This window comes from Engystomops pustulosus, chromosome 4 (genome assembly GCF_040894005.1).
Source record: "Engystomops pustulosus chromosome 4, aEngPut4.maternal, whole genome shotgun sequence".
Classification (NCBI taxonomy): Eukaryota; Metazoa; Chordata; class Amphibia; order Anura; family Leptodactylidae; genus Engystomops; species Engystomops pustulosus.
Genome location: NC_092414.1, coordinates 207,226,450 through 207,249,204, shown reverse-complemented (window position 1 = coordinate 207,249,204; position 22,755 = coordinate 207,226,450). Strand labels below are relative to the sequence as shown.

The following is a 22,755-nucleotide window of genomic DNA, read 5'->3' as shown; positions in this document are numbered from 1 at the left end:
AGTGGGGGGAGGCTCTGTGACTACTGGGGACAGGCACTGTGACTACTGGGGGAAGGCGCTGTGACTACTGAGGGCAGGCTCTGTGACTACTGGGGACAGGCGCTGGGACTACTCGGGACAGGCACTGTGACTGCAGGGGGCAAGTGCAGTGACTAGTGGGGGCAGGCTCTGCAGCTATTGGGGGCAAGCGCTGTGACTATTGGGAGCAGGCGCTGTGACTATGGTTATGATTCAGAATAGTAGCAAAATAACAGTTATTAGAAAATTATTTTATGGGTGGGGGTCCCCACAACCTTAGGAACTATATGAAAGCCTTGGAGCGTTAGGAAGGTTGTGGAGCTCTGCCCTAGGTGATGCCGGACAGGTTACATCGTGCTAGGCCTCAGTGATGTGACCCCTTGGGGTTGGGAGACCAGTGACACTGCTGTGTGCATTCTCCTGAGCACAGTGTGTGATGGTGTCCATGGACTTGTCATTAGTGAATGAGAGTGATTTTCTGCTAGTGACGAGCTCTGAATAATTCCAGCGTGATTACGCCCTGGAAAGGTTATCTCTACCTTCAGAGCTGGTCCGGGGAGGGGGTCGCAGAGCAAAGGTTCTTATCTCCTCCTCAGGTCCACGCCGCCTCCTTATAAGAGGGTTCCCTCCGGTCCTGGAGATGTTCTCACTCATCGCTGTCACCCGGGCAGAATGCAGCCGCTGGCACCCGCTCTCCTGACACTTCTGTGGCTCCTGGCTGTACATGGCAGTGCCCACGGCAGCGTCCGCATGCCCACCATCGGGGTGAAGCTGTGCGGGCGAGAATTCATCCGGGCGGTTATCTTCACATGTGGAGGCTCCAGATGGAGGCGAAATGAGGTCATGCAAACAGGTGGGTAGAAGATGCATGTACATATACGTCATGTAGGGCTCCAACACCGTATCACACAATAAGCTTAGATACACCAGATCACACGACCAGATATACCACAACAACATACAGTATCACATACTATTGGCTTAGATACTCGGCCCAGCACAGAGTATGATACACCAGACCACAAGGCGATAATGTATGGAGTTAGATAGATGGTGGCTCAGTGGTCAGCACTGGATCCTGGATCTGGATCTGACCAGGGATGACATCTTTGTGGAGTTTGTGTACTCGCCCTGATGTGGGGCTTCCTCTGGGGTCTCCGGTTTCCTCCAGAACATCCTGTGGAATTGTCCTCGTAGTAGGTGGTGCCCGGCGCTGGGCGCACGGTATAATGTATTCTACAACTCAATCACATATGATAAACTTGGATGAAGTGTCTAAGCCAATAGTATCACACAGGGCAGGCTTAGATACACCAGCACAGGAGGCAGCATAAGATACAAGAGGAATAAATACAGCAGCAGATTTCTTAGAAGTTCTATGTTACTTTTTCTAGTTTATTCTTTTTAATCTGGAGACCCAGTTTGGTAAATCCCCCCCCTAGCGGCTCAGAACCCAGTGGTCCACATCTGTCAGAGCTGGTGGTCTGTACTATGTGCAGTGGAGTGTGCAGGGGGTGGCAGATCCATCAAAACTGGCTCCCGCTCTTCATTAATCGCTCCCCCAGAATGCAACATTTTTTTGGTGCACTTTGTTCAAACTCCGACTCCGCACTAACTGGCCCTTTAGATGCACATTTTTTCTTACTTGTTGGACACAGCAGCCGCGACATAAAACTGGCGCAGACACTTTATAAATACGTGCACAGCAGTCTCCATGTTATTTTCAGTGTGAAGTCAGACACTTTAATAAATTTGGCCCAGTGTCATGATTGGTAGACTTAGATACAGCACACACTATCATACATGGTAGGCTTAGATACAGCAGACAGTATCGTACATGGTAGGCTTAGATACAGCAGACAGTATCATACATGGTAAGCTTAGATACAGCACACACTATCATACATGGTAAGCTTAGATACAGCAGACAGTATCGTACATGGTAGGCTTAAATACAACAGATAGTATTACACATGGTAAGCTTAGATACAGCACATTGGATCAAACGTGGTTTGCTTAGTTACAGCAATTCAGCCGACACAATCATATATGGTTTGCTTAGATACAGCAGACAGTATCATACATAGTAGGCTTAGATACAGCAGACAGTATTATACATGGCTTAGATACAGCGGCTCAGCAGACGGAATAACATACAAGAGGCTTAGATCCAATGGGAGAATTATGACTGGCGTTTAGAATATCATCCATCCCGCGCCAATGTTCACTAAGAATTACTGTAGAACAGATCGGAACTGGCAGAATTTTCTCTTAAAGTCCAATTATATGAAATGTGACTGGCCGGGCGTTCCTGCCCCTGCCTGCTCTCTGCCCCTGCCTGCTCTCTGCCCCGACATGCTCATAGTGGTGCGGGGCGAAGAATGGAGAGGAATATTCATGTGGTTTCTCTGCCCGAAACCTTGCGGAGAAGCCATAATGGGGCAGATTTACTTACCCGGTCCATTCGCGATCCAGCGGCGCGTTCACTGAGCTGGATTCGGGTCCGGCCGGGATTTATTAAGGCAGTTCCTCCGACGTCCACCAGGTGGCGCTGCTGCGCTGAAGTTCCCCGGAACGCACTGGAATACACCGAGCCGGGCTGAGTGAAGGTAAGTGCAAGCTCCGCGACACATTTTTTGTTTTAAATGCGGCGGGTTTTCCGAATCCGTCGGGTTTTTGTTCGGCCACGCCCCCAGATTTCCGTCGCGTGCATGCCGGCGCCGATGCGCCACAATCCAATTGCATGCGCCAATATCCCGGGTCAATTCAGGGAAAATCGGCGCAAATCGGAAATATTCGGGTAACACGTCGGGAAACTGCGAATCGGGCCCTTAGTAAATGACCCCCAATAAGTTTTCCCCATTATCTTTGCACCACACCATCACTAATTTGTTATATCACATAATGCAGCAATACTCTATGATGGGGGTTGTAGTTCTCTGTACTACTCGCTTCTGCATTTTATCCCATTATTTTGTTCCCTAACACAATATAAAATATTGTTTGATCAAATACCTTCTATCACAGATACATGAGGTTTTGTCCTCAAGTTTTATAATAATTTAAAAAAAAAATCTTCATTTCTATAGCGCCATCATATTCCACAGCGCTGTACAGATCCTGGGGGACACATACAAATAAAAGCAGATATCACAGAGTAATAACATAGTCAGATGAAACATTGGTCAGCACCATGTGTCTAGGAGCACAACTCTCACTGTCCTTGTGTCAGATGTTGCCAGCTTCCTCCTCCATCACCTTCCAAACCAAAAAGCACTTAGTAGGTTCTATCCACATACGGGCTCCTCCATTATAGGAACTAACTAAATGGGCAGATTTACTTACCCGGTCCTGTCGCGATCCAGCGGCGCGTTCTCTGTGGAAGATTCGGGTCTTCCGGCGATTCACTAAGGTTGTGTCCACCAGGTGTCGCTGCTGCGCTGAAGTCCACCGGAGTTCGCCAGAGTTCACCATCCTCTTCCTGAGTGCAGGTAAGCGCGTGTCTAGCAACACATTTTTTTTTTTTTTTTAAATGTCCGAATCCGGTGGGTTGTCTGACGGCCACGTCCCCCAATTTCCATCTCGTGCATGGCGGCGCCAATGCGCCACAATCCGATCACGTGCGGAAAAAAAACGGGAGCAATTCGTCGCAAACCGGTAATTTTCAGGAAAGAGCGATTCGGGCCCTTAGTAAATGACCCCCAATGTGTCCATTATATGTGTCCAGTCCATCCCCACTCTAAAACTCTAAGCTTCTCAGGGTCTTTTTCTACTTCTTTCTCCTGCAGTGAGCAGTGTCTCTGCAGTCCTTCTCAGGCCCCTCCTCTTCAGACAGATAAGGCTAGTGAATACACTTTTATATACCTAGAAAGGAATCGTTATCTTCATGTTTCTGCTCTCCGTAGTCTGCCAGTTAAGAGTTAAGTCATTAGGAACATTATCGGGTTACTTTATCTCTCTGGTGTCAGTGGATACAGGACAGAAGCTGATTTACACAAGGAAGAGGTAAAAGGACACAGGAAAATGTCTTTATGAAATTATATTACAAAGTTCACTATTATCATCTGCGCTATTCATTTATAACATTGTGTTATTGTGCAGCCGGGTGTCTGCCGACTAATAGTGGAGGCTAAACACTCTCTATAATTCATGCAGATTTCCTGTGCTACTTTGTAACATATCTATCTATATAACTATCTATCTTTTGTGCACCCACATTTAGTCGTATTTTCAGCAGATCATAAAGTACTGTGGCTTTAATGTGGGTAATAACCACCTGCTTGTTGTTTTGGTGTCACTTCTGTAAAAGCTCAAGCTACAAGAGTCACTGACACCATAGATAATTTCCTGTTGATCTGACCTAATCCACATACTTCACATTACACGACTACAATACTGCCCCCTATGTACAAGGATATAACTTCTATAATACTGCCCCCTATGTACAAGGATATAACTACTATAATACTGCCCCCTATGTACAGGAATATAACTACTATAATACTGCCCCCTATGTACAAGAATATAACTGCTATAATACTGCCCCCTATGCACAAGAATATAACTACTATAATACTGCCCCCTATGCACAAGAATATAACTACTATAATACTACCCCTTATGTACAAGAATATAACTACTATAATACTGCCCCCTATGTACAAGAATATAACTACTATAATACTGCCTCCTATGTACAAGAATATAGCTACTATAATACTGTACAGGAATATAACTACTATAATACTGCCTCCTATGTACAGGAATATAACTACTATAATACTGCCCCCTATGTACAGGAATATAACTACTATAATACTGCCCCCTATGTACAGGAATATAACTACTATAATACTGCCCCCTATGTACAAGAATATAACTACTATAATACTGCCCCCTATGTACAAGAATATAACTACTATAATACTGCCCCCTATGTACAGGAATATAACTACTATAATACTGCCCCCTATGTACAGGAATATAACTACTATAATACTGCCCTCCATGTACAAGAATATAACTACTATAATCCTGCTCCCTATGTACAAGAATATAACTACTATAATACTGCCCCCTATGTACAGGAATATAACTACTATAATACTGCCCCCTATGTACAGGAATATAACTACTATAATACTGCCCCCTATGTACAGGAATATAACTACTATAATACTGCCCCCTATGTACAAGAATATAACTACTATAATACTGCCCCCTATGTACAAGAATATAACTACTATAATACTGCCCCCTATGTACAGGTATATAACTACTATAATACTGCCCCCTGTGTACAAGAATATAACTACTATAATACTGCCCCTATGTACAATAATATAACTACTATAATACTGCCCCCTATGTACAGGACTACAACTACTATAATACTGCCCCCTATGTACAAGAATATAACTTCTATAATAATGCCCCCTATGTACAGGAATATAACTACTATAATACTGCCCCCTATGTACAAGAATATAACTACTATAATACTGCCCCCTATGTACAAGAATATAACTACTATAATACTGCCCCCTATGTACAAGAATATAACTACTATAATACTGCCCACTATGTACAAGAATATAACTCCTATAACACTTCCCCCTATGTACAGGAATATATGGAGTGTGTAGATATGTATTTTTTATGTTGGAGGGGACGTTATGGGGCCCTCTCCTAGTGACTCCCCAGACTCTATGTTACTGTCCCATAATCAAGACATGTTTGTGACATTTGTGACATTTGTGACACTTTTTGGAAAGGGAAGGTGGGAGTCAGAAACTCATTTTATGTGACAGACCCCTACAGAGGTAGCCGGTTTTTGTTGTGTGGGTGTAATACACCGTATCCAGAGGAAACCACATGAACATGGGGGAGATAGAAGTGAACTACAGCTGAATGTTAAGGTGAACCCTCAGAATTTGGCTGATGGGTGGTCTTCGGTTTTACCCAATTGTGCCGACCTCAGTAGTGTCCAATGGGCACTATCATAGAAATACATCACGTTTCTGAGGCCATGGACAACTAGAAGAGTTCTGCTCTAAGAGACTTATGGTAATCTCCCCCATTGTTACTATGACAATGCCTACAGTAACAGAATATTTCCTTAACTCATTTAGGAGACCCCAACGATCTTTTTGGGAACCTGGGACCCACAGACAGAGATTCCGATGAAGAGGAGGTATTTGGCGAGTGGGCTACAAACCTACGACCCCTCAACAGTGAAATCATGGATTATGGATCACCCCAAACCTGGAGAGAGCCTGCAGGGAGCCGGCATGGAGCAGCGGAGGACTCTGCGAGGGTGGTGGAAAGAAGAGGAAGGGAGGCAGCGCTGGGCCTGTCCAACACCTGCTGCAAATGGGGGTGTAGTAAAAGTCAGATTAGCTCCCTCTGCTGAGACTGAACATTGCCCCCCAATCCTGGAGTCACCCCCCCCGGAGACAAGGGACCTGTGTGTACAGAGTCTATGATCTATGTACTGAGCCCCCTGGCGGGCAGCGTCCAATCACTGGTGTGATACGTACATTTACCGTATGGTGTGTTATATATTTGTATATTATTCCTATACATATGGCACTGTGAGAAGTTATGGGCCATACAAATAAACAAATACTATATACAAGCAGATGTGTCTGGTGTGGACCTCTGTGATCACCTTCTAAAGAGGCCGCGGGGTCATGTGGGGAGAGGTCACTATGGGGGACACAGCATTGCGCTAAGGGATGGAGTGGGGGGGGGGGCGGTTTTATGTTTAATAGTCTATAACAAAGTCCATAGTCGCTTATTGAGGGACCGTCACAAGGTTTTTCTAACAGTCTCACTACCAAATTTTCAGGCTGGACCTAAGGAAGGACCTTAGGAGGGTCTAGAAAGCTGAGATATGGGGAGCTCATTGCAGTTGTCTGCACTTTCGCTTTTCTTGGTTACATCTTTTGCGTCTTGATGTTGGCAGAGCCTGGGTCCATGGAAGGACGGCTTCTTCATCCATGGGGCTCAATTATGACATTAACCACGTAATGGAAGGATTCTACGCATGAGCACTACATCATGTGGTTGACGCCTTACAGCTCCACCTAGTATACTCATCATCTCATCTCCCCCACATATTGTGGCCCCTCTCATCTCCCCCACATATTGTGGCCCCTCTCATCTCCCCCACATATTGTGGCCCCTCTCATCTCCCCCACATATTGTGGCCCCTCTCATCTCCCCCACATATTGTGGCCCCTCTCATCTCTCCCACATATTGTGGCCCCTCTCATCTCCCCCACATATTGTGGCCCCTCTCATCTCCCCCACATATTGTGGCCCCTCTCATCTCCCCCACATATTGTGGCCCCTCTCATTTCCCCCACATTTCCCCCACATATTGTGGCCCCATTATGAACTTTTAATATGAATAAGGGAAAGCAGAAGAAAGCGATCGCTCTATCTGCTAGGGATCCGCAAAGAATGGCCGATTCTATCTCACATCTTCTACACAAGTATAATTCTAACACCCCATAGCCCCCCTGCCTGTGATGACAAGATGAAGGCTCGGAGTATGCCAATTGTCTTTTATAACTCAGTCTTACTTCCATCTTTTCCCTCATAGGAACATAATAACAGCAGAGATCTGGCTGGAATTATTGGGGAAAAGTATGTGACCAAAATATGGGTTATGCCTCATATTTCTATGATGTGTAAAGCAAGTTGTGGAGTTATAACGGTGACCTCTGATCTGACGGCTATAACCTTCTGCTGACCTCGTTAAGGGATGTAGAGAGAATCTCATCACCGCGCCATTCATTTTATGTCAGGATCTGGGACTTGGAGACTTTTTGAACCCCAGCATCCTGATCTGGATTAGAGGAATTTCCTAGGAATTTAAGAAGGGAGGAGCAACTACCACTCCTAATTTTGAGATATTCCTATTCTTCTCTTCAAACATAAAAATAATCTTTTAGGAAACACCGCATCCCAAAAGTCCGATCTATCAAAAAATAAAAATGATTACGGTATTACTGGCGGTGACCCCAGTAACGTTAATTAGTGCCCAAATGTCTGAATCACCACTTTTCGCCAAAAAGTTATCAAAAGTACTTAAAGGACATCTACCACCAGGATGAAAGACTGTATGCAAATGAGCCTAAGGGGTTCCAGGCTCCACTGACACCTATGGAGCCTAGAGCCTCTCAGGCTCATTTGCATACGGCCCTTCATCCTGGTGGTAGATCCCCTTTAAAACATAAAACTTGTTCTTCAGTAAAGTGACACATTACAAAGGATAAAGAAAAAAAGCTAATGTTGTCAAAATATCACAAAACAGTCAAATTATTTTTTTGTACAAAATATTTTAACTTTTTTTTTAAATATACCAAAACATAATGAATACTATAGAAATTTGGTATCTCAGTGGTTGAACCGACCCAAAGAAGAAAGGGAATGTGTCAACTGAAGTGAAAGCCATAAATACGCGCCGCGGTCCATCTGATCTGTGCGCCAGTTTGTTCACAAGGCCGGAAGCTCCCATCCGACACCATCTCCCAGCTTGAAAATACCTTCATTGAGAGGGGGGAGCGCTGCTCAGTACATACAAGAACCAAGCTCAGTAGAAATAATACAGCACCAGTACTAAGTTCCATTCACAAATGTCTCAGCAGAACTGAGCTCAGTACATAAATACAGAACCAAGCTCAGTGTATAAATATTGAGTAGCTCTACATGCAGAATGAATTACAATAAGTCTTCATATATAGCTCCCCCTAACAGGTAAAATAACAAAAGCACATGACACACCAATGAGGGGGATGTTGAAAAATTGTGAGCGCTTTGGTAATATAAGCTCTTACTAGATATCTGGTGACTTACAGAGGACATATTTCATTAGATGAGTACTCTTTCCTTTTCTTCTTCTTCCTGGTCGCCATGTCAGCTTCTTTCAGCCACACCTCATCTCTGCAGTTTGCAAAACACAGATATTTTAAGTTCATCACTTCATCATCTCCTCCACCATCGTATCACAAACTTAAAGGAAATCTACTATTTGCTTTTATGCATTATGAGCCAAACACACCTTAATAATGCTGTGACTACACTGAGTAGTATTATAAAATGATGATAATGGGACTCTGTTACTCCTGTGGCAGCTCTGGCGCTTCTCCTCACCCTAACTATGCACTCCTACAGCCTTGTCATGCCCAGTGTAAGCTGAAAATACGTCATCACTGTGTTGTCACTGACAGGCAAAAGTAATCAATTGCTGCACCATCCCCCAACTGCTGTGTATGAGTCATCCAGCTCAGGTTGATTGGTCCTTTCTGGACAATTCAGGCAGCTCCTGCATATGTGAATGTGTTTATATACGGCAGCCAGTGTACCCAGCTTTACCAAGGTCCTGAATTGTATAATAGTTTTTTTCAGCAAAACCACTCAGTTCAGGGATTAAACAAGATATGTTTCTGCATCAGTGTAGCTACAGCATTCTCAAAGAATGTTTTGGTTCACAATGCATAAAAACAAATGGTAGATTTACTTTAATACTGTTTTGTTCCCCCAGAGATCACCATTATGCCACCGCAGTAGTTAATATAGTCACAGTACCCCCACAGTAGTCAGTATAGTAATGGTGCAGCCGCACAGTAGCCAATAGTCACAGTGCCCCCACAGTAGTCAGTATAGTAATGGTGCAGCCGCACATTAGCCAATAGTCACAGTGCCCCCACAGTAGTCAGTATAGTAATGGTGCAGCCGCACAGTAGCCAATAGTCACAGTACCCCCACAGTAGTCAGTATAGTAATGGTGCAGCCGCACAGTAGCCAATAGTCACAGGGCCCCCACAGTAGTCAGTATAGTAATGGTGCAGCCGCACAGTAGCCAATAGTCACAGGGCCCCCACAGTAGTCAGTATAGTAATGGTGCAGCCGCACAGTAGCCAATAGTCACAGTGCCCCCAGAGTTTGTTATATAATTCCCTGCCACACTAGTAACAGAGCCCATATAGTTTATTATAATTCCCCATCAGCAACAGTGTTAGTGGCCCCATTGTTTAGTATAATCACCCGACTAGGGTAACAGTGCCCACTGAGTTTTATTATAACCCACCTATAATAACAGTGCGCCATAGTTTATTATTAACCCCCTATAGTAACCGTGCCTCCTTGTTTATTGTAACACTTCATCACCAATAGTAATAGTACCCCCATACTGTATAACCCCCTTATAGTAAAAGTGCCACCATGTGTGATGCAAATATAGTCCATACAGCTAGAGGAAGGGGGCCCTTAGTAGATCCGTTCCTCACACATGTCACCACCTTGCCTCCCCCCCCCCCCCAAACTTTATCTTGAAAGCTTAATTAACTCTTAAGATATAGCTTCAAATAAGTAAATCAGTCGTACAGACACCGACAGGTTTCAGAGAGTTAGATAACTCACATGTCAGTAATAGAGTTATGATCCATCCCGGCCCAATGCCAAATGCATATGTGGGAACAGGCCAGGAATTGCTTGTACTTGTAGTACTACACTTGTAATCGACACATATATATATATATATATATATATATATATATATACACACACACATATAGTGAGTATTGTACACAAATAGGGGCAGATTTACTTACCCGGTCAAGTCGCGATCCAGCGGAGGGTTCTCTGACGCTGATTTGGGTCCGGCCGGGATTCACTAAGGTCCGTGGGCCGATATCCACTAGGTGTTGCTGCTGTGCCGAGGTCCACTGGAGTTCACCTTCTGTTTCTTGGTGCAGGTAAGTGCGTGTCAAGCAACACTTTTTTTTTTAAATACCGCGGTTCCGCATGCAACTTGGTGCAATTGCGTTGAAATCCGATCGCGTGCACCAAAAACCCAGGGCAATTCAGGGAAAAACAGCGCAAATTGGAAAAATATGGGAAACCCGACGAAAATGCGCAAATTGTACCCTTAGTAAATGACCCCAATAGTGTGTATTGTTTCGTCTAATTTAACCTGCATTGTTCTTTAATCTTGATCCAAAAATCCCCATGTCTATGTCACATGCTACTGGGTTGACTCCTCATCCGATATAATCCCTTTACTTATTACCAGGTGCCGGAAAATACTTAGGGGAGATGAGAGGGACCACAATATGGGAGGGCAGCAATGTGAGAGGGTAACAACAATATGATGGGGAAGGCACTGATTGCTTTAAATAAGAGGTCCCTCCTAATCCTGGACCTTAAAGGTGCGGTCACACGTCCTGCTAGTGTTGCTTTATCTAACGTAACACTAGCAGATAGGAGGGACAGTGAAAGCTTGTATTGTTTGTCTGCACTGGGTGCTGGTTACTGCTCACATGCGTTTTCAGAGCTTTTCATGTATAGTGTGAATGCAGCCTGATAATGTACATGTGATATTTCCATGTGCAGCAGGTGGGGGCCCCGGTATCACTGCTGGGCCTGTAATATTATATCCTGACACTTAGTCATCTGTGAGGAGGTTATGAATAATCAGGACAAGCTGTGGAGCAGGAGACGTCCCCTCCCGGCATTGCTGTAGTAGTGAGGAGGAGAGAAGTGCAGGCCGCAGCCCAAGCCTAATACTCCTCTAACATGAGGGATGTAGTGTTATCAGACATGGGAGGAAGTCAGCAGGGAGGAGACCCGCATGTGGGTGTCACATACACCACGTACAGAGGTGGGGAGATGGGAGGAGGGCGACACAGGGAAATACCCCACACACAGAGGCAGAACAAGTCATGAGGAAACCGCATTCACACTGACACCTACAAGACCGGAGAGAAGACGCCTGCAGCAAGTACTGCCAGGAAGATGCCCAGCATAGTCCACTACAGCAGGTAAGTGTCCAGCACCCCAACCATAGGACTGATAGGGGGAGATATAGGAGGATATATGGAGTAATAGGAGGACATATAGGGAGGATATATGGGGTAATAGGAGGAGATATAGGGGAGGATATATGGAGTAATAGGAGGAGATATAAGGAGGATATATGGAGTAATAGCAGGAGATATAGGGAGGATATATGGAGTAATAGGAGGAGATATAGGGAGGATATATGGAGTAATAGGAGGAGATATAGGGGAGGATATATGGAGTAATAGGAGGAGATATAGGGGAGGATATATGGAGTAATAGGAGGAGATATAGGGAGGATATATGGAGTAATAGGAGGAGATATAGGGGAAGATATATGGAGTAATAGCAGGAGATATGGAGTAATAGGAGGAGATACAGGGAGGATATAAGGAGTAATAGGAGGAGATATAGGGAGGATATATGGAGTAATAGGAGGAGATATAGGGAGGATATATGGAGTAATAGGAGGAGATATAGGGAGGATATATGGAGTAATAGGAGGGATATAGGAGGATATATGGAGTAATAGGAGGAGATATAGGGAGGATATATGGAGTAATAGGAGGAGATATAGGGAGGATATATGGAGTGATAGGGGAGATATAGGGAGGATATATGGAGTAATAGAAGGAGATATAGGGAGGATATATGGAGTAATAGGAGGATATATGGAGTAATAGGAGGAGATATAGGAGGATATATGGAGTAATAGGAGGAGATATAGGAGGATATATGGAGTAATAGGAGGAGATATAGGGAGGATATATGGAGTAATAGGAGGAGATATTGGGAGGATATATGGAGTAATAGGAGGAGATATAGGGAGGATATATGGAGTAATAGGAGGAGATATAGGGAGGATATATGGAGTAATAGGAGGAGATATAGGGGAGGATATATTGGAGTAATAGGAGGAGATATAGGGAGGATATATGGAGTAATAGGAGGAGATATAGGGAGGATATATGGAGTAATAGGAGGAGATATAGGGAGGATATATGGAGTAATAGGAGGAGATATAGGAGGATATATGGAGTAATAGGAGGAGATATAGGGAGGATATATGGAGTAATAGGAGGAGATATAGGGAGGATATATGGAGTAATAGGAGGAGATATAGGGAGGATATATGGAGTAATAGGAGGAGATATAGGAGGATATATGGAGTAATAGGAGGAGATATAGGGGAGGATATATGAGTAAAAGGAGGAGATATAGGAGAGGATATATGGAGTAATAGGAGGATATATGGAGTAATAGGAGGAGATATAGGGAGGATATATGGAGTAATAGGAGGAGATATAGGGAGGATATATGGAGTAATAGGAGGAGATATAGGGAGGATATTATGGAGTAATAGGAGGAGATATAGGAGGAGATATAGGGAGGATATATGGAGTAATAGGATGAGATATAGGAGGAGATATATGGAGGATATATGGAGTAATAGGAGGAGATATAGGAGGATATATGGAGTAATAGGAGGAGATATAGGAGGATATATGGAGTAATAGGAGGAGATATAGGGAGGATATATGGAGTAATAGGAGGAGATATAGGGAGGATATATGGAGTAATAGGAGGAGATATAGGAGGATATATGGAGTACTAGGAGGAGATATAGGAGGATATATGGAGTAATAGGAGGAGATATAGGAGGATATATGGAGTAATAGGAGGAGATATAGGAGGAGATATATGGAGGATATATGGAGTAATAGGAGGAGATATAGGAGGATATATGGAGTAATAGGAGGAGATATAGGAGGATATATGGAGTAATAGGAGGAGATATAGGGAGGATATATGGAGTAATAGGAGGAGATATAGGAGGATATATGGAGTAATAGGATGAGATATAGGAGGAGATATATGGAGGATATATGGAGTAATAGGAGGAGATATAGGGAGGATATATGGAGTAATAGGAGGAGATATAGGGAGGATATATGGAGTAATAGGAGGAGATATAGGAGGAGATATAGGGAGGATATATGGAGTAATAGGATGAGATATAGGAGGAGATATATGGAGGATATATGGAGTAATAGGAGGAGATATAGGAGGATATATGGAGTAATAGGAGGAGATATAGAGGATATATGGAGTAATAGGAGGAGATATAGGGAGGATATATGGAGTAATAGGAGGAGATATAGGGAGGATATATGGAGTAATAGGAGGAGATATAGGAGGATATATGGAGTACTAGGAGGAGATATAGGAGGATATATGGAGTAATAGGAGGAGATATAGGGAGGATATATGGAGTAATAGGAGGAGATATAGGAGAGGATATATGGAGTAATAGGAGGAGATATATGGAGGATATATGGAGTAATAGGAGGAGATATAGGGAGGATATATGGAGTAATAGGATGAGATATAGGGAGGATATATGGAGTAATAGGAGGAGATATAGGGAGGATATATTGAGCAATAGGAGGAGATATAGGAGGATATATGGAGTAATAGGAGGAGATATAGGGAGGATATATGGAGTAATAGGAGGAGATATAGGGAGGATATATGGAGTAATAGGAGGAGATATAGGGAGGATATATGGAGTAATAGGAGGAGATATAGGGAGGATATATGGAGTAATAGGAGGAGATATAGGAGGATATATGGAGTAATAGGAGGAGATAAAGGAGGATATATGGAGTAATAGAAGGAGATATAGGGAGGATATATGGAGTAATAGGAGGAGATATAGGGAGGATATATGGAGTAATAGGAGGAGATATAGGGAGGATATATGGAGTAATAGGAGGAGATATAGGGAGGATATATGGAGTAATAGGAGGAGATATAGGGGAGGATATATGAGTAATAGGAGGAGATATAGGAGAGGATATATGGAGTAATAGGAGGATATATGGAGTAATAGGAGGAGATATAGGGAGGATATATGGAGTAATAGGAGGAGATATAGGAGGATATATGGAGTAATAGGAGGAGATATAGGAGGATATATGGAGTAATAGGAGGAGATATATGAGGAGCTATAGGGAGGATATATGGAGTAATAGGAGGAGATATAGGGAGGATATATGGAGTAATAAGAGGAGATATAGGGAGGATATATGGAGTAATAGGAGGAGATATAGGAGGAGATATAGGGAGGATATATGAGTAATAGGATGAGATATAGGAGGAGATTATGGAGGATAAATGGAGTAATAGGAGGAGATATAGGAGGATATATGGAGTAATAGGCGGAGATATAGGAGGATATATGGGAAATAGGAGGAGACATAGGAGGAGATATAGGGAGGCTATAGAGTAATAGGAGGAGATATAGGGAGGATATATGGAGTAATAGGAGGAGATATAGGAGGATATATGGAGTAATAGGAGGAGATATAGGAGGTATATGGAGTAATAGGAGGAGATATAAGGAGGATATATGGAGTAATAGCAGGAGATATAGGGAGGATATATGGAGTAATAGCAGGAGATATAGGGAGGATATATGGAGTAATAGGAGGAGATATAGGGAGGATATATGGAGTAATAGGAGGAGATATAGGGAGGATATATGGAGTAATAGGAGGAGATATAGGACAGGATATATGGAGTATAGGAGGAGATATAGGGAGGATATATGGAGTAATAGGAGGAGATATAGGGAGGATATATGGAGTAATAGGAGGAGATATAGGAGAGGATATATGGAGTAATAGGAGGAGATATATGGAGGATTATGGAGTAATAGGAGGAGATATAGGGAGGATATATGGAGTAATAGGATGAGATATAGGGAGGATATATGGAGTAATAGGAGGAGATATAGGAGATATATGGAGCAATAGGAGGAGATATAGGGGATATATGGAGTAATAGGAGGAGATATAGGGAGGATATATGGAGTAATAGGAGGAGATATAGGGAGGATATATGGAGTAATAGGAGGAGATATAGGGAGGATATATGGAGTAATAGGAGGAGATATAGGGAGGATATATGGAGTAATAGGAGGAGATATAGGAGGATATATGAAGTAATAGGAGGAGATATAGGAGGATATATGGAGTAATAGGAGGAGATATAGGGAGTATATATGGAGTAATAGGAGGAGATATAGGGAGGATATATGGAGTAATAGGAGGAGATATAGGGAGGATATATGGAGTAATAGGAGGAGATATAGGGAGGATATATGGAGTAATAGGAGGAGATATAGGGGAGGATATATGGAGTAATAGGAGGATATATGGAGTAATATGAGGAGATATAGGGAGGATATATGGAGTAATAGGAGGAGATATAGGGAGGATATATGGAGTAATAGGAGGATATATGGAGTAATACTGAGGAGATATAGGGAGGATATATGGAGTAATAGGAGGAGATATAGGGAGGAAATAATGGAGTAATAGGAGGAGATATAGGGAGGATATATGGAGTAATAGGAGGAGATATATGAGGAGATATAGGGAGGATATATGGAGTAATAGGAGGAGATATAGGAGGAGATATATGGAGGATATATGGAGTAATAGGAGGAGATATAGGAGGATATATGGAGTAATAGGAGGAGATATAGGGGATATATGGAGTAATAGGAGGAGATATAGGAGGAGATATAGGGAGGATATATGGAGTAATAGGAGGAGATATAGGGAGGATATATGGAGTAATAGGAGGAGATATAGGAGGATATATGGAGTAATAGGAGGAGATATAGGAGGATATATGGAGTAATAGGAGGAGATATAGGGAGCATGATATGGAGTAATAGGAGGAGATATAGGGAGGATATAATGGAGTAATAGGAGGAGATATAGGGAGGATATATGGAGTAATAGGAGGAGATATAGGAGGATATATGGAGTAATAGGAGGAGATATAGGAGGGATATATGGAGTAATAGGAGGAGATATAGGGAGGATATATGGAGTAATAGGGGAGATATAGGGAGGATATCTGGAGTAACTAGGAGGAGATATAGGGAGGATATAGGAGTAATAGGAGAGATATAGGGGCGGATATAAGGAGTAATAGGAGATATAGGGAGGATATATGGAGTAATAGGAGGAGATATAGGGAGGATATTAGTAATAGGAGGAGATATAGGGAGGATATATGGAGTAACTAGGAGGAGATATAGGGAGGATATATGGAGTAATAGGAGGAGATATAGGGAGGATATATGGAGTAATAGGAGGATATAGGGAGGATATATGGAGTAATAGGAGAGATAAGGGAGGATATATGGAGTAATAGGAGGAGATATAGGGAGGATCTATGGAGTAATAGGAGGAGATATAGGGAGGCTATATGGAGTAATAGGAGGAGCTATAGGGAGGATATATGGAGTAATAGGAGGAGATATAGGGAGGATCTATGGAGTAATAGGAGGAGATCTAGGGAGGATATATGGAGTAATAGGAGGGATATAGGAGGATATATGGAGCAATAGGAGGAGATATAGGAGAGGATATATGGAGTAATAGGAGGAGATATAGGGAGGATATATGGAGTAATAGGAGGAGATATGAAGGATATATGGAGTAATAGGAGGAGATATATGGAGGATATATGGAGTAATAGGAGGAGATATAGGGAGGATCTATGGAGTAAATAGGAGGAGATATAGGGAGGATATATGGAGTAATAGGAGGAGATATAGGAGGATATATGGAGCAATAGAAGGAGATTAGGGAGGATAATATGGAGTAATAGGAGGAGATATAGGGAGGATATATGGAGTAATAGGAGGAGATATAGGAAGGATATATGGAGTAATAGGAGGAGATATAGGGAGGATATATGGAGTAATAGGAGGAGATATAGGGAGGATATATGGAGTAATAGGAGGAGATATAGGGAGGATATATGGAGTAATAGGAGGAGATCTAGGGAGGTAAGGGATAATATGGAGGATGGATATAGGGAGGATATATGGAGTAATAGGAGGAGATATAGGGAGGATATATGGAGTAATAGGAGGAGATATAGGAAGGATATATGGAGATAATAGGCTAGGAGCATAGGATATAGGAGAGGATATATGGAGTAATAGGAGGAGATATAGAGGATATATGGAGTAATAGGAGGAGATATAGGAGGATATATGGAGTAATAGGAGGAGATATAGGAGGATATATGGAGTAATAGGAGGAGATATAGGGAGGATATATGGAGTAATAGGAGGAGATATAGGGAGGATATATGGAGTAATAGGAGGGATATAGGGAGGATATATGGAGTAATAGGAGGAGATATAGGGAGGATATATGGAGTAATAGGAGGAGATATAGGGAGGATATAAGGAGTAATAGGAGGAGATATAGGAGGATATATGAGTAATAGGAGGAGATATAGAAGGATATATGGAGTAATAGGAGGAGATATATGGAGGATATATGGAGTAATAGGAGGAGATATAGGGAGGATATATGGAGTAATAGGTGGAGCTATAGGGAGGATATATGGAGTAATAGGAGGGATATAGGGGGGAATATATGGAGTAATAGGAGGAGATATAGGGAGGATATATGGAGTAATAGGAGGAGATATAGGGAGGATATCTGAGTAATAGGAGGAGATATAAGGAGGATATATGGAGTAATAGGAGGAGATATAGGGAGGATATCTGGAGTAATAGGAGGAGATATAGGAGGATATATGGAGTAATAGGAGGAGATATAGGGAGGATATATGGAGTAATAGGAGGAGATATAGGAGGGATATATGGAGTAATAGGAGGAGATATAGGGAGGATTTATGGAGTAATAGGAGGAGATCTAGGGAGGATATATGGAGTAATAGGAGGAGATATAGGAAGGATATATGGAGTAATAGGAGGAGATATAGGGAGATATATGGAGTAATAGGAGGAGATATAGGGAGGATATATGGGGTAATAGGAGGAGATATAGGAGGATATATGGAGTAATAGGAGGAGATATAGGGAGGATATATGAGTAATAGGAGGAGATATAGAGGCTATATGGAGTAATAGGAGGGGATATAGGGAGGATATATGGAGTAATAGGAGGAGATATAGGAGGATATATGGAGTAATAGAGGAGATATAGGAGGATATATGGAGTAATAGGAGAGATATAGGGAGGATATATGGAGTAATAGGAGGAGATATAGGGAGGATATATGGAGTAATAGGAGGAGATATAGGAAGGATATATGGAGTAATAGGAGGAGATATAGGGAGGATATATGGAGTAATAGGAGGAGATATAGGGAGGATATATGGAGTAATAGGAGGAGATATAGGGAGGATATATGGAGTAATAGGAGGAGATATAGGGAGGATATATGGAGTAATAGGAGGAGATTAGGAGGATATATGGAGTAATAGGAGGAGATATAGGAGAGGATATATGGAGTAATAGGAGGAGATATAGGAGGATATATGGAGTAATAGGAGGGGATATAGAAGGTATATGGAGTAATAGGAGGAGATATATGGAGGATATATGGAGTAATAGGAGGAGATATAGGGAGGATATATGGAGTAATAGGAGGAGATCTAGGGAGGATATATGGAGTAATAGGAGGAGATATAGGAGGATATATGGAGCAATAGAAGGAGATATAGGGAGGATATATGGAGTAATAGGAGGAGCATATAGGGAGGATATATGGAGTAATAGGAGGAGATATAGGGAGGATATATGGAGTAATAGGAGGAGATATAGGGAGGATATATGGAGTAATAGGAGGAGATATAGGGAGGATATATGGAGTAATAGGAGGAGATATAGGAGGATATATGGAGTAATAGGAGGAGATATAGGGAGGATATATGGAGTAATAGGAGGAGATATAGGGAGGATATGGAGTAAATAGGAGGAGATCTGGGAGGATATATGGAGTAATAGGAGGAGATATAGGGAGGATATATGGAGTAAATAGGAGGAGATATAGGGAGGATATATGGAGTAATAGGAGGAGTATAGGGAGGATATATGGAGTAATAGGAGGGATATAGGAGGATATATGGAGCACTAGGAGGAGCTATAGGAGAGGATATATGATTTTAGTGGGGCCCTCAAATCATTCGGCTCCGCTCACTATGAAGAGCCGGCTAAGTATATAATATGGAGCCGGGGCCCGTCAGTCAGAGGACACCTCTCCACTTTCCACCTGATTTTATCAGGTTAAAGGGGCCGTGGTGAGCTGTTTAGGAACCACAACCCATCACTACACCAGATTGATCCTGACAGGTAGAAGGCGCTATTCGCAACTACCCCCTTGCCTATACGTTGGCAGGGGTGTTGCAGATAACTAGGGCAGAGGGCCCTGGGCAGATGACATACGTATGAGTGTATATTAGTAGTGTGTATATATAGTATATGACATATGTATGAGTGTATATTAGTAGTGTGTATATATAGTATATGACATGATGTCTGTCTCTCAGGGTGGAATGTCTGGCAGACTTGGGGCTTGTCTTTGTGGATTCCTTATACTGAATTTCAGCTTCATTTATGGTAAGTTATAATTCTTATAGTCTCAGCACAATATTATAAGATGCTGAGTCTCCTCTGGAGCCATTTTGCCCACCTCTCCCAAGCGTCCTCCTATAGCTCCCTCCTCCATCCCTTCCTTAAAGGGAACCTACCACCACAAATCTACCAATAAAGGTAGATCGGGTGGTAGGTGGATCAATAGGACTTGCACTTTTTTTATAAGTTTTATTATACCTATATGCAAATTTTCTTATGCGGCTACTCCACGCCCCAGTAGCCTCTCTTCTCCTCCTACCGAAAATCTCCTACCCCCTGCGCGGTCACTGCTCTGAGCTGCACAGGCACGGGCTTGCTGTTCTGCGCATGCGCAGACAGCAGATTCGTGGGACGAGGAGCTGCGCGCCGAAGATTTTCGGTAGGAGGAGAAGAGAGGCTACTGGGGCGTGGAGTAGCCGCATAAGAAAATTTGCATATAGGGATAATAAAACTTATCAAAAAGTGTGGGGAGGTGAGGATTAGCCCTTAAAAGGGCAATCCTCCTGTCCTATTGATCCACCTAACACCCGATCTACCTTTATAGGTAGATTTGTGGTGGTAGGTTCCCTTTAAAGGAAATCTACTATGAAAATCCATCTGCTAGACCAGGGACATTACTCCTAGATCCAGGCACCGGGACTGAGGGATCTTCTTATAATTCTTATCCATGGCCTCCGCCTTCTAAAGTAATTCTGCTCCTGAGTCTCCTGGGGATGTTACCAGAGCTCCTCCGTGCTGTAGCTTCAGAAGCTGTTAGACTGTCTCCTTCCCTCAGCACTTCCCTTCCCTCTGCCTGATCTAATCTCGCTCAGTGGTCGGGGGAGGGGGCGGTTACTTGGTGTTACACAATTTGGTCGTGGACTTCCCAGAATTATTACACAAGTTTTGGCTCCAGCGGATAAATACATATATACATATCCGGGATTTACATGACAGGAGGCGGCTCATAGAGTATAGCGATGCTCTGCAGCCTGTGGTTAGGCACAGTATAGCGATGCTCTGCAGCCTGTGGTTAGGCACAGTATAGCGATGCCCTGCAGCCTGTGGTTAGGCACAGTATAGCGATGCTCTGCAGCCTGTGGTTAGGCACAGTATAGCGATGCTCTGCAGCCTGTGGTTAGGCACAGTATAGCGATGGTCTGCAGCCTGTGGTTAGGTACAGTATAGCGATGCTCTGCAGCCTGTGGTTAGGCACAGTATAGCGATGCTCTGCAGCCTGTGGTTAGGCACAGTATAGCGATGCTCTGCAGCTTGTGGTTAGGCACAGTATAGCGATGCTCTGCAGCCTGTGGTTAGGCACAGTATAGCGATGCTCTGCAGCCTGTGGTTAGGTACAGTATAGCGATGCTCTGCAGCCTGTGGTTAGGCACAGTATAGCGATGCTCTGCAGCCTGTGGTTAGGCACAGTATAGCGATGCTCTGCAGCCCTGTGGTTAGGCACAGTATAGCGATGCTCTGCAGCCTGTGGTTAGGCACAGTATAGCGATGCTCTGCAGCCTGTGGTTAGGTACAGTATAGCGATGCTCTGCAGCCTGTGGTTAGGCACAGTATAGCGATGCTCTGCAGCCTGTGGTTAGGTACAGTATAGCGATGCTCTGCAGCCTGTGGTTAGGCACAGTATAGCGATGCTCTGCAGCCTGTGGTTAGGCACAGTATAGCGATGCTCTGCAGCCTGTGGTTAGGCACAGTATAGCGATGCTCTGCAGCCTGTGGTTAGGCACAGTATAGCGATGCTCTGCAGCCTGTGGTTAGGCACAGTATAGCGATGCTCTGCAGCCTGTGGTTAGGCACAGTATAGCGATGCTCTGCAGCCTGTGGTTAGGCACAGTATAGCGATGCTCTGCAGCCTGTGGTTAGGCACAGTATAGCGATGCTCTGCAGCCTGTGGTTAGGCACAGTATAGCGATGCTCTGCAGCCTGTGGTTAGGCACAGTATAGCGATGCTCTGCAGCCTGTGGTTAGGCACAGTATAGCGATGCTCTGCAGCCTGTGGTTAGGCACAGTATAGCGATGCTCTGCAGCCTGTGGTTAGGCACAGTATAGCGATGCTCTGCAGCCTGTGGTTAGGCACAGTATAGCGATGCTCTGCAGCCTGTGGTTAGGCACAGGTATAGCGATGCTCTGCAGCCCTGTGGTTAGGCACAGTATAGCGATGCTCTGCAGCCTGTGGTTAGGCACAGTATAGCGATGCCCTGCAGCCTGTGTTAGGCACAGTATAGCGATGCTCTGCAGCCTGTGGTTAGGCACAGTATAGCGATGCTCTGCAGCCTGTGGTTAGCACAGTATAGCGATGCCTGCAGCCTGTGGTAGGCACAGTATAGCGATGCTCTGCAGCCTGTGGTTAGGGCACAGTATATCGATGCCCTGCAGCCTGTGGTTAGGCACAGTATAGCGATGCCCTGCAGCT

At 43.5% G+C, this 22,755-nt stretch overlaps 2 protein-coding genes and 1 long non-coding RNA gene across 6 annotated transcripts in view; 2 read left to right on the top strand and 1 right to left on the bottom strand.

Annotated features, from left to right (window-relative positions):
- Window positions 1-648: 648 nt before the first annotated feature.
- RLN3 (relaxin 3) lies at window positions 649-6,655 on the top strand. Its single transcript, XM_072149731.1, has 2 exons — window positions 649-871; window positions 6,150-6,655. Exons 1-2 carry the CDS (start codon window positions 691-693, stop codon window positions 6,428-6,430), a joined length of 462 nt encoding a protein of 153 aa, XP_072005832.1. The 5' UTR covers window positions 649-690; the 3' UTR covers window positions 6,431-6,655.
- A 1,772-nt stretch (window positions 6,656-8,427) lies between these two features.
- LOC140128204 (uncharacterized) lies at window positions 8,428-11,681 on the bottom strand. The gene is made up of 3 exons (XR_011855125.1): window positions 10,641-11,681; window positions 8,884-8,970; window positions 8,428-8,573 (listed from the first exon to the last, which is right to left on the bottom strand). It is a non-coding gene; the product is annotated as an uncharacterized lncRNA (long non-coding RNA).
- The window catches only part of IL27RA (interleukin 27 receptor subunit alpha), a 35,496-nt gene continuing 24,266 nt past the window's right edge, over window positions 11,526-22,755 (top strand). For 2 of the 4 annotated variants that reach the window (XM_072149730.1, XM_072149726.1), the window contains exons 1-2: window positions 11,528-11,849; window positions 20,264-20,333. In XM_072149730.1, coding sequence (XP_072005831.1) covers window positions 20,270-20,333 — 64 coding nt within the window. In that variant the 5' untranslated portion in view covers window positions 11,528-11,849; window positions 20,264-20,269. Of the gene's footprint in view, window positions 11,850-20,263; window positions 20,334-22,755 lie in introns of all 4 variants that reach the window. The other 2 variants (XM_072149728.1, XM_072149729.1) reach the window with 2 other exon arrangements.